We start from the raw sequence: 23,417 nt of genomic DNA on the forward strand, positions 1-23,417 counted from the left end.
TGGGAGTTTAATCCATTAACATTTAGTGTTATTACTGTATGGGGAGTACTTTCTTGTACCATTTTGCCTTTTGAATTTTATGTGTCATATCTAATTTTTCTTCTTTTTGCCTTTACTGATAGTCTTCATTTCTACACTCTTCTCTGCACCTCTCTCTCCTGTCTTTTCTTATCTGTCTCTATTGTTCCCTTTAGTATTTCTTGCACAGCTGATCTCTTGGTCACAAATTCTTTCAGTGATTTTTTTGTCTGCAAATGTTTTAATTACTCCCTCATTTTTGAAGAGCAATTTTGCTGGATATAGAATTCTTGGTTGACAGTTTTTCTCTTTTAGTATCTTAACTATATCATCCCACTGTCTTCCTGACTCAGTTGTTTCTGCTGAGAATTCTACACATTTGTAATTTTAAGTCTTTCATAAGAGTTGGGAAATTCTCAGTGATTATTTCCTCCATTAGTTTTTCTCCTTTCCCCTTCTCTTCTACTTCTGGGGCATTCACAACATGTATATTTATGGACCTGATGTTGTCATTCAATTCCCTGAGTCCCTGCTCATATTTTTTCAATTATTTTCCCTATATTTTCTTTCGCTTGTTGGATTTCAGATGTCCCATCCTCCAGTTCACTAATTCTATCTTCTGCCTCTTGAAATCTAACACTGTAGTTTGCCACTGTTTTTTTTTCATCTCTCCTACTGTGCCTTTCATTCCCATAAGTTCTCATTTTTTTTCAGACATTTGATTTCTTCTTTTTGTTCATTCCTTGCCTTCTTTGTATCTTCTCTCAATTCATTGATTTGATTTGATTTTTGATGAGGTTTGCCATGTCTGTTTGAACATTCTGAATTAATTGTTTCAACTCCTGTATCTCATTTGAATTGTTGGTTTGTACCTTTGACTGGGCCATATCTTCAATTTTCCTCATATGATTCATTATTTTTTGCTGGCATCTAGGCACTTAATTACCTTAATTAGTTTATTATGGAGATTGTTCTCACTTTTTTTTTTTTACCTAAGATTTTCTTTCTGGATGATTTTGTTGACTATCTGTTCCTTGACATTCAATCAGCTTATTCTAGTCCTCTTGCTTAGGTTTTGTTTAACAGATCAGAATTTTTCAGTTCTTGTTTCTTCGTTTCTTGTCCTGCCTGTATGGTGCCTCCACCCCCCCACCCCACCCTTAGGAGGGTCTACTTAGGTATTATAGACCCCAGCCAGATTTTCCCACACAAAACTGGTCTCCTGTTAGGAGGAAAGAGTCACCTGCATCAGTTTTCCCTGAGGATGAGGCCCAACAGATTGAAAGTCTTTCCTATGAAATCTCTGGACTCTGCATTTTTCCTATCCTGCCCAATATGTGGTGCTTTTCTGCCTGCAGGTCCCACCAGCATAAGATGATATGGTGCCTTTAACTTCAGCAGACTCTCCCTGCTGGGGGTGTGGTTGAGATAGAGGAGAGGTTGTAGGCTGGCTTTAATTGTTTTGCTTTTCCAGGTCCTGGGGTCTGAATTCCTTGAGGGGAGGGATTCCACCTGAGCTGGACCTCACCCCTCTCCTGGGGAAAACACAGGCTCCAGACAAACACTCAAACAAGCTCAATTCTGCCTATGCCTGGGACAGTTGGAGCCTGAGAAGCCTTACAGCTGTATCCAAAGAGTAATCAAGCCATAGAAACACAGCCACAAATGAGAAAAAGAAAAACCCTTTTCAGAGCAGGACCCCCATTCCTTGGGCTTGCCAATCAAGAGCTTAAGTTGCTTCATTGTTCTGTGTATCTACAGGTCCTATGTGCCCCCTCCTTTCCTTCAGGGCCCAGACCCTTTCAGATCCAAAGAACCTCTGCTTTTTTTTTTCTTTTTCCGTCAACCCTGTCCCCTCTGCACCAGGGCAAAAACCGGTGACCTCTGCTTTTACTCAAGGTTCAGCTGAGCTGGGGGCCTATTTTTAGTAGTCAGAATTTGTGAATTAATTCCACAATTGGAATTTGGTTGCGCTCAGCCCCTGCTGCTGGTAAACTCTCTTTCCTTTCCCCTCTGGAAGCAGCCTGTGGGGGTGGGGTGCTGGCCACCATGGCTTCGGGGTCTCATGGTTCTGGGGGTGTTCACAGCTGGTCCACTTGGTTCAGACTTGGGTACACTGTGTGTCTGGTCACTGACATGGTTCCAGCACTTGTTCTGTACTATTCCTGGCTATTTACTAGCTGCTCTGAAGGACAAACTAAATCCCACACCTCACTAAGCCACAATCTTGGCTTGCTCTCTCTCATTTTATGTCTTTTTAATATATTAATAAATGAGGCTTCCATTTTTTATGTATATTTATACTTTATTTTATTGTCCTTGTGAAATTTTCAAAAATGTCAATACGGAGTTTTAGGGAATTTTTAAAAATCTAGTTCTTCATCATAAACACTTTAAGAAGGTTCTCTCTACATATATCTACATTTTGAAGGGTTATGATACAATAATTTGTTTCTGTAGACAGATGAGTTACTATGGATGTTCTGCAGATCTCACCATTGACCCTTGGGTGCCCTCCAAAATTTACTTTTGGAAATAGGTAGTAAGAAGACAATCTTACTATATGGCACATCACATTCTTAAACTCAGCACTACCAGCAATAAAGTTCATATTTTTATATCCATCTGTGTAACACCTATGCTTATTGCTAAATGAGTATGAAGATGGAGTAGAAAGAGTTGTGTGCCTAATTATTAAAATTCACAAGGGTGGGCCATGATAGCTCAATAGGCAGAGTTCTTGCCTGCCATGCCAGAGACCCAGGTTCAATTCCTGGTGCCTGTCCATACAAAAATAAAAATAAAAATAAAATAATTCACAAATCACTAATAGCATCAAGCTGTGAGATAGTTTACTAGCTTCATCTACCAATATTCCAATCAGTTGGTCCGTTCTCTGAAGACTGGCTAATATGCTACCATATTCCTCACCACGCAAATACTGCCACTACTCTGAGCAATACCACCATCAACTTGGAAGATTATTCCATCACCCTACACTTGTAGGTCTTTAAATACAATGTGGACAATAAGCTCAGATAATTCCTTCTAGCTGCTATGTCTCATTTCAATTATACTTGTGGCTCAACTTCTTTGTATTCTGCAAGATATATGGCAGGAATGAACTCTTCCAGGAAGCTTTCTTTGACTCACCAGGAATGGTTAAATATGCTTCCTTTGTACTTCGTAAAATCTTACCCCAATCATTGCAATATGTAAGTTTGAAATTATCTGTGTAAATTATTTTTATATGATTTTTCCTTATGGTAAGCTATCTGTTTATTTTTAAGCAACCACACCATAGCTCCCAGTTTATATGCATTTTCTTGCATATAACAGGTATTTTGTGAATGTGAGTGCATGGAAACTATGGTGGATAAATGATTTATCAATATATTTTAACCTAGGTTCAAAATAACTAATACAAGACATAAAAACCTCCAATTGTCTCCTTTTCTCTTTCAGGAAGACATTTTAAGTTTATTCCATTATTTTTTCTGGATAACCCCTAACATAGCCTCATTATTCTTCTTACAACAAAAACTACATCCAGTTGTCCACTGGAGATGACATGGAGCATATATGCAATATCTAGGCTAGATTTGATGTGCAATGCCTGGCCTAAGTTAATGCAAATGGGATGGGCAGAGAGCAGAGTTAAAAATCCACGAAGCAACAGGAAGTAGTACACAAAGAACTAAAAGATGGTTAGAGGTGGAAAATCTGAAAAAGAGTATTAGGGACACATTCATTGATACTATTTTGTAGTTTATACTAAATTCTAGGGGTGGAAAATAAAACAAGTCACAATTCCCTTATTTTTAGGGTCTTACTAACTAGTATAAGAGACGGAGAATTTGCACAAAGGAGTGAGGAATAGTAGAAGTAGTTCATGTTTAGGAAAGTTAACTGCTGATATTATTCCATTTCAAATATTCCATTTGAATCAAAACCAGTGCATGTAAGTTCATTCACGGTCTGAATGAGACAGAACATTTGTAACCAGACTTATCAGAAAGAGCTGCTGGCAGCCAGGGTCATGAATCTGATCTTGGAGGAAGAGTACAACTGGGCACACCTGTTGTCTAATCCCAAAGTGTCCCTGAAAAGAACAGGAAAGAGGAGAGAAGGTTTTAAAGGACAATGATAAACTCATGAGGTGATAATGAGACACCTATTCTGAGATGTCTTAAAGGCAGCACTAATTAGTAAAAGTAGCAACATAACAGCTAGTATTAGAACAGCATTTTATAGTCTGCGAATCCTGTTCATCTGCATTTTTCTTTTAACCTTAGTGCTGACCCAAGAGATGCAGACACTGAAATTTATGAGGAAAATAACGTAGAAAAACTAAGAGCTAGAGTTAACAGTAAAGAGGCCATAGTTAAAGCCATAGAAATAAATAACTCTTCTGGGGGAAGGAAGGTAAAAGAAATCATGACAGCCCTTTGGGCCAAGGACTGGGGTTGGAGGAAGGAAAAGCCCAGGAAACAGTTCTCCTTTGTTCGTTGTTCCCAGGCCAAGTGTTCTCATGGGAGCCATTCATGCATGTCTGGGAGTAATCATGGGTTTCAGTTCCCAGTAAAATGAAAAGAATATGTACTTTTAAATTATCTCAGCTCAGACTGTATTATTTATTTTTCCTTCAATAATCTTTCAAATCATCAGCTCTTGGTCCATCCATGTTTTCAGCAATGTAGAAAGAAACAGAGGAAAAGAAAGGAAAAGGTCATCTCATACAGTATCCTTTTTTTATCAAGGGCACAGAAAGTAGAATATTCATCAAGTTGAATGTAGCTTAATATAATACAATAACAATTCACAACAGAAAAAATAAGTCAAAAAGAAAACCACAGACTCTGTCTTACTAGATGATTTTTCTTCTTCTGGATTTGGTTTTTATAAGAACAAAGCAACATTCAATGAAAATAGCACTGAATTGGGAGTTTGCATATTATTTTCCAACCCCACATTTGTAACTTTCTCGCTGAGTTGCTTGGACAAATCATTTTCACTGTCTGGGATTCAGTTTCTTCATCCTAGAAAGTTTGGATAAGACAAGACTCATAGGCTCTGACCCTGCTACCCAACCTCTTTCCCTGGACACATTCTTCCCTGCATTCTAACCACACCACTCTCGCTTCTGTCCTCAATTCATGTCCAACTGATTCAAGCCTCAGTATCTTTGCATTTTCTAGCCAATGTGCCATTATCCTCCTTCCCAAATTGTAGTCCATCACATCATTCTGCTTTATTTTTTCATGGGTTATATCACTATTTTAAAGTAATTAGTTTATTTGTTTTCCTGCTTCTTATTACCAATATCCCCAGAACATAGACTCTTTGAAAGCTATCTGATATCAGGAATATTTATAATATTTGGATTATACCAGGTACTAAATAAGCATTTCCAAATGAATTGATGATTTTCAAAAATATATTTTTTGTCAGTACACTATTTTTCAAATAAAATATGCCTTGGACACTTGATACATAAACTAGATATTGATCTACTGTGTTGTAGGGAAAACAACAAGGAACACACACATGCACCATGAGTTGCACATCAAGAAACTTCTGAGAGCCTGTTCCTTAGCATGGGGCTAAAACCCAATGTACTAGATTAACAACTTTTGTTGGGTTGAGACATTTAAAGGGAATTACAGTGAAGTGAATAATGGATGATGCTTAGAATTAAATGTTATGATAAATGCCTTACTTTTCCATTTTCTCATCCTTAAATGATAAATTTTCCACTGATCTGCTTTTTTTTTTAGTCTCTGTTCATAAGTCTCTCTTGGTTTTAATTAAGGCAATTTTTCCTATCCTTCTAGCTGCAAATCTATTGGTTTTTCCATTTAGAATAATTCAGCTGTCTGCTTTCACCCCCTTCTTGTGCAATTCCATATTCCACAAGTTAAGAAGTCATGAAGGATTTATTTTTATTGATAAAATCATCTCATATAGATTATACCACTTTCTTGGTACTCAAAAACAGCTATAGGAAGTTCTTGCTTTGAACAGCACTTGATCGCTTTTTACTACATGCATATATGCTATGACTTATTCTACTCTTTCCATTGGCTAGTGGACAATCAACCTGGACTCTTGGTAGAAAACAAAAGTATGACCTTATCCCTGATCTGCTTGGTCTTTACTCCATAGACTATGGGGTTGAGTGCAGGTGGGATAACAATATAAAGGTTGGCAAACATAATGTGAAAACTGAGGGAGACATTGTGTCCAAAGCGATGGGCAAGGACAGAGAAAAATCCAGGGATATAGAACATGAGAATGACACAGACATGGGAGCCACAGGTGCTAAGGGCTTTCTGGCGGGCGTCCCGAGAAGGGAGATGAAAAACCGTACAAAGGATGAAGATGTAGGAAATGGCAATGAGAATGACATCTGAAATGACTGCCATAAAGGGAACACAAAAGCCATACCAGATGTTGATGGAGATATCAGCACAGGCAAGGCGAGCAACACCTATATGCTCACAATATGTGTGGGGAATGATGTGTGTCCTGCAGAACGGCAGTCGTTTCAACAGGAATACAATTGGCAGGATGATGCAGAAGCTCCGGAAGGATATAGCCACAACAATCTTGATGATGGTCTTGGGGGTCAAGATGGTTGTGTATCTCAAGGGAGAACAGATTGCCACATAGCGATCAAATGCCATGGACATCAGGATGGCTGAATCCAGAACAAAAGTGTAATGGAGGAAGAACATTTGTATAAGGCACCCTGCAAAGGTGATTTCTCGAGCCCCAAGCCAAAAGATACTGAGTGTTTTTGGCACACCAGCTGTGGACAAGATGAGGTCAGTCATGGCCAGCATGGAGAGAAAGAAGAACATGGGTTCTTGCAGGCTGCGTTCCACTGCAATGAGGTAGAGAAGGATGCAGTTTCCAACAACAGCTGCAGTGTAGATGGCACAGAAGGGAATCCCAATCCATACATGGAATTGTTCCAAGCCTGGGATCCCCACCAGAATGAAAGGACCTGAGCTGTATCTGCTCATGTTGAAAAAGATCATTGCAAATTGGGAAGGTACAAGTTCTTGGACCTGAGAACAGAGACATAGATAAGGCCATTTGTGAGAGTCTCATGTCCGATCACTCAACATTATTAAACCTAAATAGGGTTACCATATAATTAGTTATAGTAGGATTCAGTTGAGAGTGAAAAATGTTGAGATTAAAAATGATGGCATTCCTGGTGCCTGACCATGCAAAAAATAAAAAGTGTGGCAGACAACATTTGTGGACCAGGATTCCTTCGAACTAATCAATGTAATGGTCATTCTACCTAAAGAGGGGCTCTTCTCTTTTCTGACCAACCCATCTGGTCTTCAGTGAAATTTCAAGCCTTCCAAACTGGCTATGGTCCCCTTTTTTTTATTAATCATTCTCCCTTGATACAAGATAACTTATTACAGAGCATACTTTTGCATGGGTTGATAGATTATAATTTATATGCCTTTATGATCATTATTCTTTAAGATATGTTTACTTTGTTATTTTTGGGATATGCATCTCTTATTCAGGGCAACTACTCATTCTTTTTAAGTTTACCAGATGATGTGGCTTTGCAGTTGTGATTTCAATGCTCCTTTATGTGCACCTAAAATTGAATAGCATTCAACAAACACTAACTGAATTGTTGTACTATATTGGTACCACTTGTAACACAAACATGAACTAGAAAACACTTCAACAACTAAGGATCATTTGCCTTTTTCTTCCAAAGAAAAAATTTTGAACATCCTGAACTAGAGGTATATAATATCCTAATACTTTTGATTTAGTAACACTATCAGTGAAGATCTCTGTCTATAAGAAATTCGTTCTTATGAACACATATTATCCAAGAAAGCTGCTCTACCCCAAGAAACATGCTCTCTAAAATACCTACACATTTAACAATTACAATTTAAACATACTCTCCTCCATGCTTACATTCTTTAGCACAATTTATGCTCATATATTTTATCCACATAAAATCTTACACATAGCAAAATTTATACTTTGACTAGTGCATTTCCTAATATAGCTTATGTAGACAGCTTAACTGAATACCATAATTACATGGAACCTTGAGTAAGACATGAAATTTTGTGGGTTTGTCCAGAGTGATGCCCTGATAAATCCCAGAGTGATTTGAACAGTGAATAAAAAAGTATTTGTTAAGTCCCCTTCAGGGAATGGTGAGAACGGGGGAAAATTCAACTTCCCCAAGTTGAATTCTTGATATTCTCACAAGCAGTGGGAACAACCAAAGCTACAGGCTGAGCCCCCAGTCTTGGGGTTAGTTCATATGAAACTTAACCCCGCAAAGGATAGGTCAAGCCTACTTAAAATTAGGCCTAAGAGTCACTCCCAAGAGAGCCTCTTTTGTTGCTCAGATGTGACCTCTCTCTCCAGCCAACACAAGAAAACTCACCACCCTCTCCCTGTCTATGTGGGACATGACCCCCAGGGGTGTGGACCTTCCTGGCAACATGGAGCAGAAATCCTAGAATGAGCTGAGACTCAGCATCAAGGGATTGAGAAAAATCCTAGAATGAGCTGAGCTCAGCATCAAGGGATTGAGAAAACCTTCTCAACCAAAAGAGGGAAGAGTGAAATGAGACAAAGTGTCAATGGCTGAGAGATTCCAAACAGAGTTGAGAGGTTAACCTGGAGGTTATTCTTATGCATTAACTAGATATCACCCTGTTATTCAACATGTGATGGAAAGGCTGGAGGGAACTGCCTGAAAGTGTAGAGCTGTGTTCCAGTAGCCATGTTTCTTAAAGATGATTGTATAATGATACAGCTTTCACAACATGACTATGTGATTGTGGAAACCTTGTGTCTGATGCTCCTTTTATCTACCTTGTCAATAGAAGAGTAGAACATATGGAATAAAAATAAATAAGAGGGGGAACAAATGTTAAAATAAATTTAGTTTGAAATGCTAGTGATCAATGAAAGGGAGGGGTAAGGGGTATGGTATATGTAAATTTTTTCTGTTTTCATTTTATTTCTTTTTCTGAATAGATGCAAATATTCCAAGAAATGATCATGATGAAGAATATGCAACTATGTGATGATATTGTGAATTACTGGTTATATATGTAGATCAGAATGATCAAAATAAGAATGTTTGCATTTGTTTGGTGTTTTTTGGTATTTAAAAACAATTAAAAATTAAAAATTGAACCCCCCCCAAAAAATTGTACACAGTAGTAAAATCATCACAGCTCTTTCTCTCTCACATGCACATGCACACATGCACTCAAACATACCATACAAACCAGACAGAGAACACAGAAGAACATTATGGTAGTTAGATTCAGTTGTCAACTTGGCCAGGTGAAGGCAACTAGTTCTGTTACTATAAACATTAGCCAATGGCATGTGAACCTCATCTGCTGATCACATCTGCAGTGGGCTAGGAGGCGTGCCTGCTGCAATGAATGATGTTTGACTTAATTGACTAGTGCTTAAATGAGAGAGCTCAACGTAGCACAGCCCAAGCAGCACAGCATACCTCATCTCAGCACTCGTAACTCAGCCCAGGCCTTTGGAGACGCAGAAAGAAATCACCCCAGGGAAAGTTGTTGGAACTCAGAGGTCTGGAGAGAAGGCCAACAGAGACCATCCTGTTCCTTCCCACATAGAAAGAACCTCAGCTGAAAGTTAGCTGCCTTTCCTCTGAAGAACTAACAAAATAAATCCCCTTATATTAAGAGCCAATCCATCTCTGGTATGTTGCATTCCAGCAGCTAGCAAACTAGAACAAACATAAGAGATTTCATGACTGGAATCTTGGAGATTCACATGCATTGTACATTCCAAAAATCTTTACAAATGGATTTTCTCCTGTACATACTAAGTCCTATACCCTCTCTATTTTCTAGTAAGCCCTTATTGTGACTATACAGAAAGCTATTTTTGCTCTGCATATCGCCATGAAGTAAGGCTGGAAACTTCAAGTAACATTCTTAGGATGATATGTGTGATAACTACATCCTTCAGTATTTAACTTGACAAGGCCAACAATCATGGAAGTTTTCACCTAAGCCCCTTTATACCACTTTTTTAAGAAATAAGAAAACTCCCTATAGCTTTCATCTACCAGACCAAGCCTGAGTTTCTCCTCTATCCTGCTTTTGGCAGAAGAGAAACAGGGTATTTTTTCCATTTGTCTATTATCTGTTAGTAAAAGCACTTTTCTTCTAGCAACAGAAACCATCCTATAGAATGTATTCATAATTCGCGTGTTCTAGGTTCTGGGGACATGGTCCAGAGTTCAGACAGCGTGTCATAGTATGGCCTCCACATATGCTAAGTATCTGTGTTCTCCAGCTCAGATACCTTCACCTCAATTCTATATTCTAGTGAGGAGCCGAGCATTAGAGACATTTTTAGGATGTTCAGTCTTCATATGATAACCCCTCTCCTGTGCTAGTCACACAATCAACAACATATGGCATCAGCTGCCTTAAAAATATATGCTTTAAGACACAGGTTCGCAGCTTGTCTGAGGACATCTTTTATTAATATATAAAGTGGAGGGGGAATCCCTCTTTGGATTTTAAGTTTCCGTACCCAAATACAGCAGACGTTCATTCAACACCCAAAAACATTCACAAGCACACACTTTGGCATGCATTAATTCTCAGGTATGTGGTTTTACAATCAGACAAATCCACAATGTAGGAACAAATACAAAACAGTCTAGTCTTTACAGTAAGTCACTAAAAACAAGGGAAGGGAAAGTACCCTTCTGGATTAGAATAAACCTGCAAGAACTGAAAACAAAAACCAATGTATGCCTTGATTGGATTTTGTTTAAATAAACCAGGCATAGAAGGCAATTTATAGATAACTGTCAATATGTAAATATGAACTTGGCAATAGATTATAAAAAGGAATTAGTGTTTTGGATGCAAGGACATATGATAATGCATATACACACACATTTAGACATACACACAGGTGTCAATGGAGTACAAGAATAACTTATTAGTGCAGAAGGCCTGCTAAGGAGCCAGAAATACAGGCACTGCAATTCTAGGTCCACAATGTACTGGCTTGTAAACTTCAGCAAACTACTTGGACTCTCTGACCCTCAGATTCTTCACCGTTAAAAATGGCATAACATCCCTGGTTCTTACATTTGCTATTAGGAAAAAGAAGACAGACACAAAATTAATATTTAGTGCAATACCTGACACATAGAAGGATGCAATAAGTACTACTGCTTTGCTTGGATTATATTTTGCGTCATCACTATAATCATTATCATCGCTAATGATTATAGTGTGGATTTGTCTGACTGTAGAATGACAGATGTGAGAGTTAACTTTCTGCATGCATGCCAAAGTGAAGAAGAAAAAATGCAGAAAAGAATAATGGATGAAAACTAACAAGAGCACTCCTAGGCAAATACACATATCTACCCATTTATTCCACCTGTTAGGTTAGGGTTATGGGCTCTTGCTACATGCCAGTCAAAGCTATTATCTGTAAAGCACTAGCCATAGCCATTCTTGGCCCAGTAGCATAATTGTCCATTCCTTCTACTCTTTGGTATCCATTCACCACAGCATGTTTCCAAATATAGGAAATCATGCCTTCATTTTATAAATAGCTGTTGCTCAGGAAAGGAACTTAAAGTGTCCAGTCCATGGCCACTAGAAAAATGAGGTGCTAATCTTATCATTCACTCCCTATTTTTCTCCAAAGCCTAGTCCATAACTAAACTCCTTTAAGCAGCCAGTACTTACCTATTCTTGGGGAGAGGTCCAAAGGAAGAGAAGGAAGATTGTGCTAACATAGACCCAGCACATCTGTATGAGGGGCAGATGCACCAAGCAAAGAAATGAGTGGAGGGGAAAGGAAGAAACAGACAGAAAGGTTGATTCTGTGTCCCCATTTATATTTTCAGGTGTTTGCTTAAGGTGAGGAAGAGGAGAGTTGTTAGGGCCCAGGGGATGCTGAGGGCCTCTCTTCTTACCCTCAAGGGAAGAAAATGAATAACTTGTTCGATGCCTGTGAATTTTCGACTCATTTATGTGTGCAGTGACATACCTGTGAGTATACACTCGTGTTTCTGTGTAGCCATATGTGCACAACTATGAGAACAATTAGGCAATACTCATGTCCTCACCAGATAAAGGACATTGGACAAGTTATCAATGTCCATAATAAAGAAGATAATATTCAAAGCTGCTTCTCAAGATTGTCGTAAGAATTGGAAAATTAAGTTGGATGGTGCTTATAAAAATTCTGATCGTAATGTAGATAATGTTTTTTCATGTGTAATCAATTCCCACCTAAATCATAATGACCCAGAGTGTCTATTAAAAAAAGATTATATGATCTGCTCCAAGGCATTATAATACTCTCTGTCAGAGTGGGGTCCTAGAATTTACATTTATGAAGTTCACACTGGATTGTTATGCCCCAAAATACATAAGACAAACATTGACAAAACCTAAGGGGATAACAAACAATGCACAATACATTCACAGTGAATAGAACTGGAAGAAATTCCTTCATTTTTTCCCGTTGTCCTTAGATATTAAAGAAACTCCATAAAATAATCTTCAAACTTCATTCTTCTTAAAGCCCTGTTTTGCTATTTCCTGTACATAAACTCACCCTGCCACAATACTGTCTTCCAGTTTCTAAAATGCATTGAGCCTTAAAAAAAAAAGAAAAAAACCTCTGTTCCTGTGACTTGATCACGGCTTCCCCACTCCCCTTGACTGACTTACGCTCATGATTCCCATCTTTCTTACAGAAAATGTCATTTCTCAAGGAGACACAACTAATTTACAGCTATTTCCTCTGATGGTCTGTCTGTAAGAGCAATGCTTCATTTAATTTCTTCATTTTCTTTGTTCATTTCACTTGTCTGCAGGTCTGTCATAAACGTCAGAGGATCTGCAGTTACATGTTGTTTTATATCTTTTCATGATTGTACCTCCCTCCTTCCCTGGCTGCCTCCCTCACTAGACTACAAACTCCATGAGGAAAGGGCCATCTCTGTTTTGTTTCACATGGAACATGGAGTACTTAAGACAGTGTTTGAGATGTAGAAAGTGTTTGTCAAGTAGCTGGTATCCAAGTGTCGAGAAATAAATGAACAAAGAATTCCTGGAGTCCACTCAGTACTCTAAATATTTACATGAGAGCAGATTAAAGAGACAAACATCTATTGGCTCCCCCATAGAATGCTTTGCTTTATTGAACGGAAGTTTAAGGAATTTCCCTGGTTTTTACTGGGGCATAAGTGACTGAACAATCACAAGAAGCTATATGTTCTGAAATAATATGGTTAATTACATAACTTGGTCTCATTTTTCTAAGCACCCTCTGAAAACATCCCTTTCTGTTCTTCATATCATGCATATTTTTTTTCTCTGAACAATTGACTGGCTTCTAATTTATACACATTGGGAAATATGTAAATGATGTTGCTTACCTCTTCAAATGGACTGCTACATAGGTCAGAACTGAAGTTCTTAGCCCATATGTAATAAAAGAAAAGGGATTCAAGGTAAATGGAGAATGCATTCGCCTATATCTTGTCATAATTTTTAAAATATCATTATCCATGTTTTTGTTATTCTCACTTTCTCTATTACTTACACTTATACTATTTTTATTTATGGTATTCAAAATATATTAAATAATTTTGGAAATTTGTTAGAGATTCAAAATTGAGTCTGTGTGTCCAAAGGATGTGTCTTTCCTATTAAATTATATATTAAGAAATATATAAGGGGAGGTCCTATTACAAAGTTTTCTAGTTTGTAAGGTCTTACAGCAGGCACATCTATTCTGCAGTTGTAACTGGTATTTCTAAATTTTGAGATACTGAGCTCTGTATGTATAACATGATCTATCCTTGGAACTTTAGGTATTTACATGACACCTGAGACTCAGAGTTAGTGTTCTGTTGCATGAAATTCAGCTTTACCCCATACAGCAATGGTTAAAAACATTGAAAGAGTATCAGACTCCAATCAGAGATATGAATGAAGCCATCAGGCAGGACTAAAGTAAATCAGACTAAAGGGTAAAGGATAATATTGACTAGACATTAAAACTTCAACTTCTAAGTGAGATCAGTAAAAGACATGTTTATTTGGTGCAAAATTTGTATTTTCAGTAGCATGCTATCTAAATTAACTTGTATGTCAGCTTATTTGAACACCATAATTTCATGGAAACTTCAAAACGAAGTGAGATCTTATATAGGTTGCTGTGAAGCCCCAGTACAGTCCAGAATAATCTGGGCAGAAGACTAAAAAGTTTTTGCAAAACCTCCTGTGGGACTGGGGGAAAAGGTGGGAATATTAAACTTCCTCACCTGGGGAACAGCTGATATTCTCACAATCATTGGGGACTGAAATTGGATGATCCAGTCCCTCAATCTTGGGTCCTGCCCTTACAAAACTTATTCCTGCAAAGGAGCAATTAAGCCTATTTAAGATTATGCCCAGGAGTCACCTCTGAGAACCTCTTTGCTCAGATGTGACCTCTCTCACTAAGCACAGGTAAACTCACTGCCCTACCCCTGACATGGGGATATGACTCCCAGAGGTGTAAATCTCCCTGGAAATAGGAATAAGCCTGGTCCTGGCATTGTGGGATTGAGAAAGCCTTCCTGACCAAAAGGGGAAAAGAAATGAAACAAAATAAAGCTTTAGTGGCTGAAAGATTTCAAATACAGTTGAGCGGTCATTCTGTGGATTATTCTTTTGCAGTATATAGACACCCCTTTTCAGTTTTTGGTGTATTGGCGTAGCTAAAGGAAAATACGTGAAACTGTTGAACTGTAATACAGTAGCCTTGATGCTTGAAGATGATTGAAAAAGCATAAAGCTTTTAAGATGTGACCATGTGATTGTGAAAACCTTGTTACTGACACTCCCTTTATCTAGTGTATAGACAGATGAATAGGAAAAGAAAAAAGACAAAAATCAAATCAGTAATGAGGGGAGGAGCATTGATGTTTTGGGCATTCTTTATACTTTCATTTCTATCTTTTTTTTGGAGTAATGGAAATGTTCAAAGTCAATTGTGATGACAAATGCACAGCTATATGGTGACACTGTGAACAACTGATTGTAGAGTTTGGATGATCATATAGTATCTCAAGAAAATTTCATTTAAAAATATATATAGAGAGAAATATAGAATGTCAAATACAAATCTAGTGTGATGGTTAGGTTCTGCTGTCAAATTGGCTAAGTGATTATGCCCAGTTTTCTGGTCAGCAAGCACTGGCCTAACCACTGCTGCAAGGATATTTGTGGCTGGTTGATAAACCGGAAGTATGGTGTATTAAATCATCAGTCAAGTGGATTGATGTGTGGCTGATTACATCTTGATCAACTGAGGCATGTCTTCCATAATATGATAATCCAATGAGTTGGCAGCTTTTGAGAAGAAGAGACTCTTTCCTCAGTCAGCAACAATTTCCTGTGGAATTCATCCAGAAACTTCTTCGGAGATACCAGCCTCACAACATGCCCTATGGATTTTGGACTCTTCTATTTCCACAGTTATATGAAACACCTTTACAAATCTCATATTTACAGATCTTCTTGTTGGTTCCTTCTCTAGAGAACCCTAATACACCTAGTGATATGTGAATGAGGTGAGAGAGCAAACTAGAGGAAGAGCGACAATGTAGAACTCTGATATTTTGATTCAAGTGGAAAGAAACGGGAGTTTCCACTAATGTGGTGTGACATGGAGTAGAGTACACTGGATTTGTGAATCCAACAGTCTTTCTAAAAATAAACAACAGGCTTTAAGGAAATGTTAGAGATCAGAGGAAATTAGATATCAACTATCATTGACACCTAAAACTACTTACTCATTGTCTGAATGAGTGAATGATTCACTCTAATCAAATTAAGCATATTGGATTTAAGATGCTCATGACATAAACAAATGGAAAGATAGTTAGCATAGGATTTCATCTCTATTGAAATGAATGTGAAGAAAAGATTTGGCACCATGTTTGCTTTAATTGGTTTAATCTCAAACACACTTCTTAGTTTGCATATCTCTTTGCATCTTCTCATTGAACAAAGGAGGTTAGTATTCTTTTTTTTTTTTTTTTTTTACCTGTAATGGACTCTAGCCACTCACATCTAATTTGGCTTTCTCAGGATTGAGTAAAAAATAAGTTTGGGACTTTTCCATTGTTTCCTTCCTTTTGTCCAAAATAAACACCTGAACTCTTAATTTAATATAATTATGACTATATTTATTTGTTTAATAAATTTTGCTTTTTCACCTAGAATATACCTTATCTTATCCTTTATGCTCCCAGAAATGGATAAGAACAACCAAACAAAAATTCCAGGGCAAAGTATCATGGTAGTGATTCTGTGATTTACAATTATGTAAAAACAACTACCATACAACAATGGTATGGTCACCTTTAGAAAATGCTTGCAAGAAAACTGGGGCCTGCATTGTAAGCTTTTAGAGCAGACACATTTAGTCCAGAGTGGTGATTACTATATCTGGATTTTGAGAGGCTGTTTTATATATATATATATAACCTGATATTTAGAGATAAGAAAGCATCCAAAGAGATTGAGGTTGAAGTAATCCAGAACGTAAGAGTCTATATTTTAGAATCACATGTACTATTTGAGAACAATTGAAAAAAGGTTTATTTTATCTGGAACTGAAATTTTCTGTAGTGCATAATCTAATTAAACCTTTCTGTATACTCATTTGAATAACTGAAACACAGAGAGCACAGAACGAGAGAGATCTTTTAATCCTGTATAGATTATTGCAATCCCTGGAAACATCCCAAAGCATATTAACCAGATAATCAGAAAGTATTAGCAAAGTCCCCTGAAGGAGGAGAGAAAGACTATGGAACTATTAAACCTTACCATCAGGGAATCCCCTGATACTGTGTCAAGCTTAAGGGACACCTAAATCAATAGGCCATGCTCTCAATCAGGAGGTTTACTCTGCAAAGCTTATGTAGGTAGCATAGAAGCTTAGACTACCTATAGGCATGCTTAAGAGTTACTTCTGAAGGACCTCTGTTGTTGTTCAGATGTGGCCTCAGTCTCTATAAGCCCAACTCTGCAAGTGAAATCACGGCTCTACCCCCTACTTTGGACATGACATGCAGGGGTGAAAGCCTCCCTGGTGACATGGGAGAAGATTACCAGGGATAAATCCAGATCTGGCACCATGGGATCAACAATTACATCCTGACCACATGGGGGGAAAGAAGTGTAATTAATAAAGTATCAGTGGCAGAGAAAGTTCAAATAGAGTCGAGAGGCTACTCTGGAAGTTCCTCTTATGCAAGCTTCAGGTAGACCTTGCTACCTATCATAACCACCAACCCTCAACCACAACCATTTCAGCCAATCCTAAAGAAAACCTGGGGCAATTTATAAGATTTCACAGGGGATCCAGGCACTAAAGTAACTTTCCAGAAACCTACAACCTCCAGATGGGCTCATGGTCCAGATAAGTCCTGAAACTCAGAGGGCTCAGACTCTCCAGAACATCAGATAGTTCCAGCTCCCTACCCCATATCAGTGACAGACCCTTCCGATATCAAAAATTTAGAATTCCCATAGCCAAAACAAGCCAATGAGAGGTATGGAAAGATCAAAGGTGATGGTGGAATTATACATAGAAGATATGACTTAACAAATGAATATGATTCAGTAATCATATTCATTAAATTGATATCTCTTTTTGCCTCTGGTATTTTAGAGCAGCTAGAAATAAAAACATAAAATTATGAAATTCTAACCCACGTCAAAGTCTGAAATATATCCTATGACTAGTTGTGGTGCTGCGCTTGGAAATTTATAGCTATTCTGTATATGTATTATTGTTCACAAAAAAAAGAAGGAAAAAAAGTTGATTGTGATGATAAAAAAGTATTTAAGCCCTCTAACCTCCTATATTCTGGAGCAGTTAGAAGGAAAAATATGAGAGGATTGTATGGTAGTCCATGACAAACCTGGGATCTATCTTGTAACCACTTTTTTTTTCGTGAGTCCAAACCCTTTATTTATCATTACATTTTATGCATTTGCCTTTCAGATTCTGTAGGAAGTAAAAAGGGGAGTTACAAATTTAAAAATTCAATAGTAGTGTTTTGTATATTTACCTATGTCATTATCTTTACCAGAGATCTTTATTTCTTCATGTGACTTCAGTCAATTGTCTCGTGAACTTTCCTTTCAATTTACAGAACTTCCTTTAGCATCTCTTGTCAGGCTGATCTAGTACTGATGAACTCTCTCAGCTTTCATTTATCTGGGAATGTCTAAATCCCTCCTTCATCTTTGAAAGACAATTTTCCAGATATAGAATTCTTGTTTGGCAGCTTTTCTTTCAGTACTTTTTTTTAACTTTTTAATTTAATTTTTTTTTAATATCAAAAAACACCAAACACAAACATTCCTATTTTGATCATTCCGTTCTAAATATATAATCAGTAATTCACAATATCATCAAATAGTTGCATATTCATCATTATGATCATTTCTTGGAATATTAGCATCTATTGAGAAAAAGAAATAAAATGAAAACAAAAAAAAAATTTATACATAACCATACCCTTTACCCCTCCCTTTCATTGATCACTAGCATTTCAAACTGAATTTATTTTAACATGTTTCCCCTATTATTTATTTTCATTCCATATGTTCTACTCATTTGTTGACAAGGTAAATAAAATCAGACACATCAGACACAAGGTTTTCACAATCACACAGTCACATTGTGAAAGCTATATCATTATACAATCATCTTTAAGAAACATGGCTACTGGAACACAGCTCTACACTTTCAGGCAGTTCCCTCCAGCCTCTCCATTACATCTTGAATAACAAGGTGATATCTGCTTAATGCATAAGAATAATTTCCAGGATAACTCTCGACTCTGTTTGGAATCTCTCAGCCATTGACACTTTTGTCTCATTACACTCTTCCTCCTTTTGGTTGAGAAGGTTTTCTCAATCCCTTGATGCTGAGTCTCAGTTCATTCCAGGGTTTTTCCCAATCTCTTGATTCTGAGTCTCAGCTCATTCTAGGGTTTCTGTCTCATGTTGCCAGGAAGGTCCACACCCCTGGGAGTCATGTCCCATATAGACAGGGAGAGGGTGGTGAGTTGGCTTGTTGTGTTGGCTGGAGTGAGAAGCCAAATATGAACACCAAATCAGGTTCCCTTGGGGGTGACTCTTAGGCTTAATTTTAAGGAGGCTCGACCTATCCTATGTTTGGTTAAGTTTCATATGAACAAACCCCAAGACTGGGGGCTCAGCCTCTAGCTTTGGTTGTCCCCACTGCTTGTGAGAATATCAAGAATTCAACTTGGGAAAGTTGAATTTTTCCCCCGTTCTCACCATTCTCTGAAGGGGACTTTTCAAATAGTTTTTATTCACTGTTCAAATCACTCTGGGATCCATCGGGGCATCACTCCAGACAAACCAACAAAACCTCAAATCCTACTCAAGATTCCATGTACTTATGGTATTCAATTAAGCTGTCTACATAAATTATATTAGGAAATGCACTAGTCAAAATACAAATTTTTTGTACCAAATAAACATTTTTTGCTTTAGTCTCACACATAAGTTGAAATTTTAAAATATTAATTACCATCTATTTTTAGCACCCTGCTGTAACAACATCCCTTTGTTCTTCCTCATACAAAAACATTTTTTAATTTGTACATTTCATCACTGTCATTATATAGTCTAGGCATTCCTAGTTTATACCATCTCAGTCTTTATCGTCTATCTTTCCTTCTGATTTCATTTGTGCCCCCCAGGCCTCCTCCCTCTATCATTCTCACATTAAGACTTCATTTAGCGTTTTAACATAATTGTATTACAGTTAGGTAGTATTCTGCTGTCCATTTCTGAGTTTTTACATTCAGTCCTGTGTAACCACTTTTTTTTAATTTATTTATTAATTAAAAACATAAGAAACAAAATAAAACATACAGAATCAGTAATTCACAATATCATCACCTAGTTGCCTATTCATCATTTCTTAGAACATTTGCATTAATTCAGAAAAAGAAACAAAAAGACAATAGAAAAAGAAATGAAATGAACACAGGAAAGAAAAAAAAAAAAGATTATACCTATCATACCCCTTACCCCTTGCCTTCATTCACTAGCATTTCAAACTAAATTTATTTTAACATTTCTTCGCCCTATTATTTATTTTTATTCCACATGTTCTACTCATCTGTTGACAAGGTAGATAAAAGGAGCATCAGACACAAGGTTTTCACAATCACACAGTCACATTATTACAGCTGTATCATTATTCAATCACCCTCAAGAAACATGGCTACTGGAACACAACTCTACATTTTCAGGCAGTTCCCTCCAGTCTCTCCATTACATCTCAAATAACAAGATGATATCTACTTGATGCATAAGAATAACCTCCAGCTCCTGCTCCGGCGACTCTCCAACCACCACCGTGCCCTCTTCCGCCTTCACTGGCTCCTCTGCCACTGGCCTCGACAACCTTGCCACCCTCACCTTTCCTCCTCCAGAACAGCTACTGGGGGAGTGGAGACAATACAGAGCAGCTCCCGGAGCCACGACAGAGATTAAACGGACGACGTACCTCATCCTGGAACGGCTGACTGTCTGGGAGAACCAGCTCCGGTGAGATCACCGAGGGGCGCGGGCTTTCCCGGGCAGGACGGCAAGCGGCTGGAGTCCCTCCCTTCCTCCTTCCCAGGCCAGCTGGCAGAATTGGGCAGGCGGTCCCCTTGGGCCACGGCGGCTGGCACCCCCACCATGTGAGGCCCCCCGGACCAACTGAGAGAGTTGGGTCAGAAATCCCCAGACTGCGGAGAATGGGGACCAGGGGGTCCCTTCCAAACACGTGACTCCCCGGTCCAGCTGGAAACGGCAGACTCTCCTGGGCTGCGACAGCTGGCGCCCTCCCGCCACGCTGGGCGCCCCGGGCCGACTAGGAAATTCGGTCGGGCACTCTCCCGTGCTGCGGCGGCCGGCGACCCTCCCCGTGTTTGGACCCCTGGGCCGGCTGGCACTCTTCCAAGATGCTTCAGCTGCCGAACCTCCCCTATGGCGAGAATTCTCCAGAGTTAAAGGACCCACAGCAACTTTCACTGGTGGATCCCGTAGACTAACGTGTGCCACGAGCGCCACCTATTGGACAGGATAAGAAAAACAGAACCCAGAGATTTCACAGAAAAATCTTTCAACCTGTGGGGTCCAACACCCAGGGAAATCTGACTAAATGCCCAGACACCAGCAGAAGATAACGGATCACGCTCAGAAAATTGAAAATATGACCCAGTCATAGGAACAAACCAATAGTTCAAATGAGATACAGGAGCTGAAACAACTAATGCTGAATATACGAACAGAAATGGAAAACCTCTTCAAAAACGAAATCGATAAATTGAGGGAGGACATGAAGAAGACATGGGCTGATCAAAAAGAAGAAATAGAGAAACTGAAAAAACAAATCACAGAGCTTATGGAAGTGAAGGATAAAGTAGAAAAAGTGGAAAAAACAATGGATACCTACAATGATAGATTTAAAGAGACAGAAGATAGAATTAGTGATTTGGAGGATGGAACATCTGAATTCCAAACAGAAACAGAAACTATCCGGAAAAGAATGGAAAAATTCAAACAGGGTATCAGGGAACTCAAGGACAATATGAACCGCACAAATATACATGTTGTGGGTGTCCCAGAAGGAGAAGAGAAGGGAAAAGGAGGAGAAAAACTAATGGAAGAAATTATCACTGAAAATTTCCCAACTCTTATGAAAGACTTAAAATTACAGATCCAAGAAGTGCAGCACACCCCAAAGAGATTAGACCCAAATAGGCATTCCCCAAGACACTTACTAGTTAGAATGTCAGAGGTCAAAGAGAACGAGAAGATCTTGAAAGCAGGAAGAGAGAAGAAATCCATCATATACAAGGGAAACTCAATAAGACTATGTGTAGATTTCTCAGCAGAAACCATGGAAGCTAGAAGACAGTGGGATGATATATTTAAGTTACTAAAAGAGAAAAACTGCCAACCAAGACTCCTATATCCAGCAAAATTATCCTTCAAAAATGAGGGAGAAATTAAAACATTCTCAGACACTGAGAGAATTTGTGACCAAGGGACCAGCTCTGCAAGAAATACTAAAGGGAGCACTAGAGTCAGATACAAAAAGACAGAAGAGAGAGGTATGGAGAAGAGTGTAGAAAGAAGGAAAATCAGATATGATATATATAATACAAAAGGCAAAATGGTAGAGGAAAATATTAACCAAACAGTAATAACTCTAAATATTAATGGACTGAATTCCCCAATCAAAAGACATAGACTGGCAGAATGGATTAAAAAACAGGATCCTTCTATATGCTGTCTACAGGAAACACATCTTAGACCAAAAGATAAATATAGGTTGAAAGTGAAAGGTTGGGAAAAGATATTTCATGCAAATAACAACCAGAAAAAAGCAGGAGTGGCTATACTAATATCCAACAAATTAGACTTCAAATGTAAAACAGTTAAAAGAGACAAAGAAGGACACTATATACTAATAAAAGGAACAATTAAACAAGAAGACATAACAATCATAAATATTTACGCACCGAACCAGAATGCCCCCAAATATGTGAGGAATACACTGCAAACACTGAAAAGGGAAATAGGCACATATACCATAATAGTTGGAGACTTCAATTCACCACTCTCATCAATGGACAGAACATCTAGACAGAGGATCAATAAAGAAATAGAGAATCTGAATATTACTATAAATGAGCTAGACTTAACAGACATTTATATGACATTACATCCCACAACAACAGGATACACCTTTTTTTTCAAGTACTCATGGATCATTCTCAAAGATAGACCATATGCTGGGTCACAAAGCAAGTCTTAACAAATTTAAAAAGATTGAAATGATACACAACACTTTCTCAGATCATAAAGGAATGAAGTTGGAAATCAATAATAGGCGGAATGCCAGAAAATTCACAAATACATGGAGGCTCAACAACACACTCTTAAACAACAAGTGGGTCAAAGAAGAAATTGCAAGAGAAATTAGTAAATACCTAGAGGCAAATGAAAATGAAAACAGAACATATCAAAACTTATGGGACGCAGCAAAGGCAGTGCTAAGAGGGAAATTTATTGCCCTAAATGCCTTTATCAGAAAAGAAGAAAAAGTAAAAATGCAAGAATTAACTGTCCACTTGGAAGAACTGGAGAAAGAACAGCAAACTAATCCCAAAGCAACCAAAAGGAAAGAAATAACAAAGATTAGAGCAGAAATAAATGAAATTGAAAACATGAAAACAATAGAGA

At 38.1% G+C, this 23,417-nt stretch overlaps 1 protein-coding gene and 1 long non-coding RNA gene across 2 annotated transcripts in view; one reads left to right on the forward strand and one right to left on the reverse strand.

The window, feature by feature from the left end:
• Positions 1-23,417, forward strand: part of LOC143644596 (uncharacterized) — an 83,543-nt gene that overhangs the window by 43,114 nt on the left and 17,012 nt on the right. The window contains exon 2 of the long non-coding RNA XR_013156772.1: positions 11,963-12,107. This is a non-coding gene — a long non-coding RNA (uncharacterized LOC143644596). The remainder of the gene's footprint in view (positions 1-11,962; positions 12,108-23,417) is intronic.
• Positions 6,114-7,061, reverse strand: LOC143643573 (olfactory receptor 52H1-like). The gene has a single exon (XM_077112187.1). The coding sequence runs from the start codon at positions 7,059-7,061 to the stop codon at positions 6,114-6,116; it is 948 nt and encodes a 315-aa protein (XP_076968302.1).

The sequence above is a fragment of the Tamandua tetradactyla genome, chromosome 8 (assembly GCF_023851605.1).
Source record: "Tamandua tetradactyla isolate mTamTet1 chromosome 8, mTamTet1.pri, whole genome shotgun sequence".
Classification (NCBI taxonomy): Eukaryota; Metazoa; Chordata; class Mammalia; order Pilosa; family Myrmecophagidae; genus Tamandua; species Tamandua tetradactyla.

What these genes read in the sequence shown, in the direction of transcription:
- LOC143643573 (XM_077112187.1), bottom strand. Translation starts at nt 7,061, where the DNA reads ATGATCTTTTTCAACATGAGCAGATACAGCTCAGGTCCTTTCATTCTG.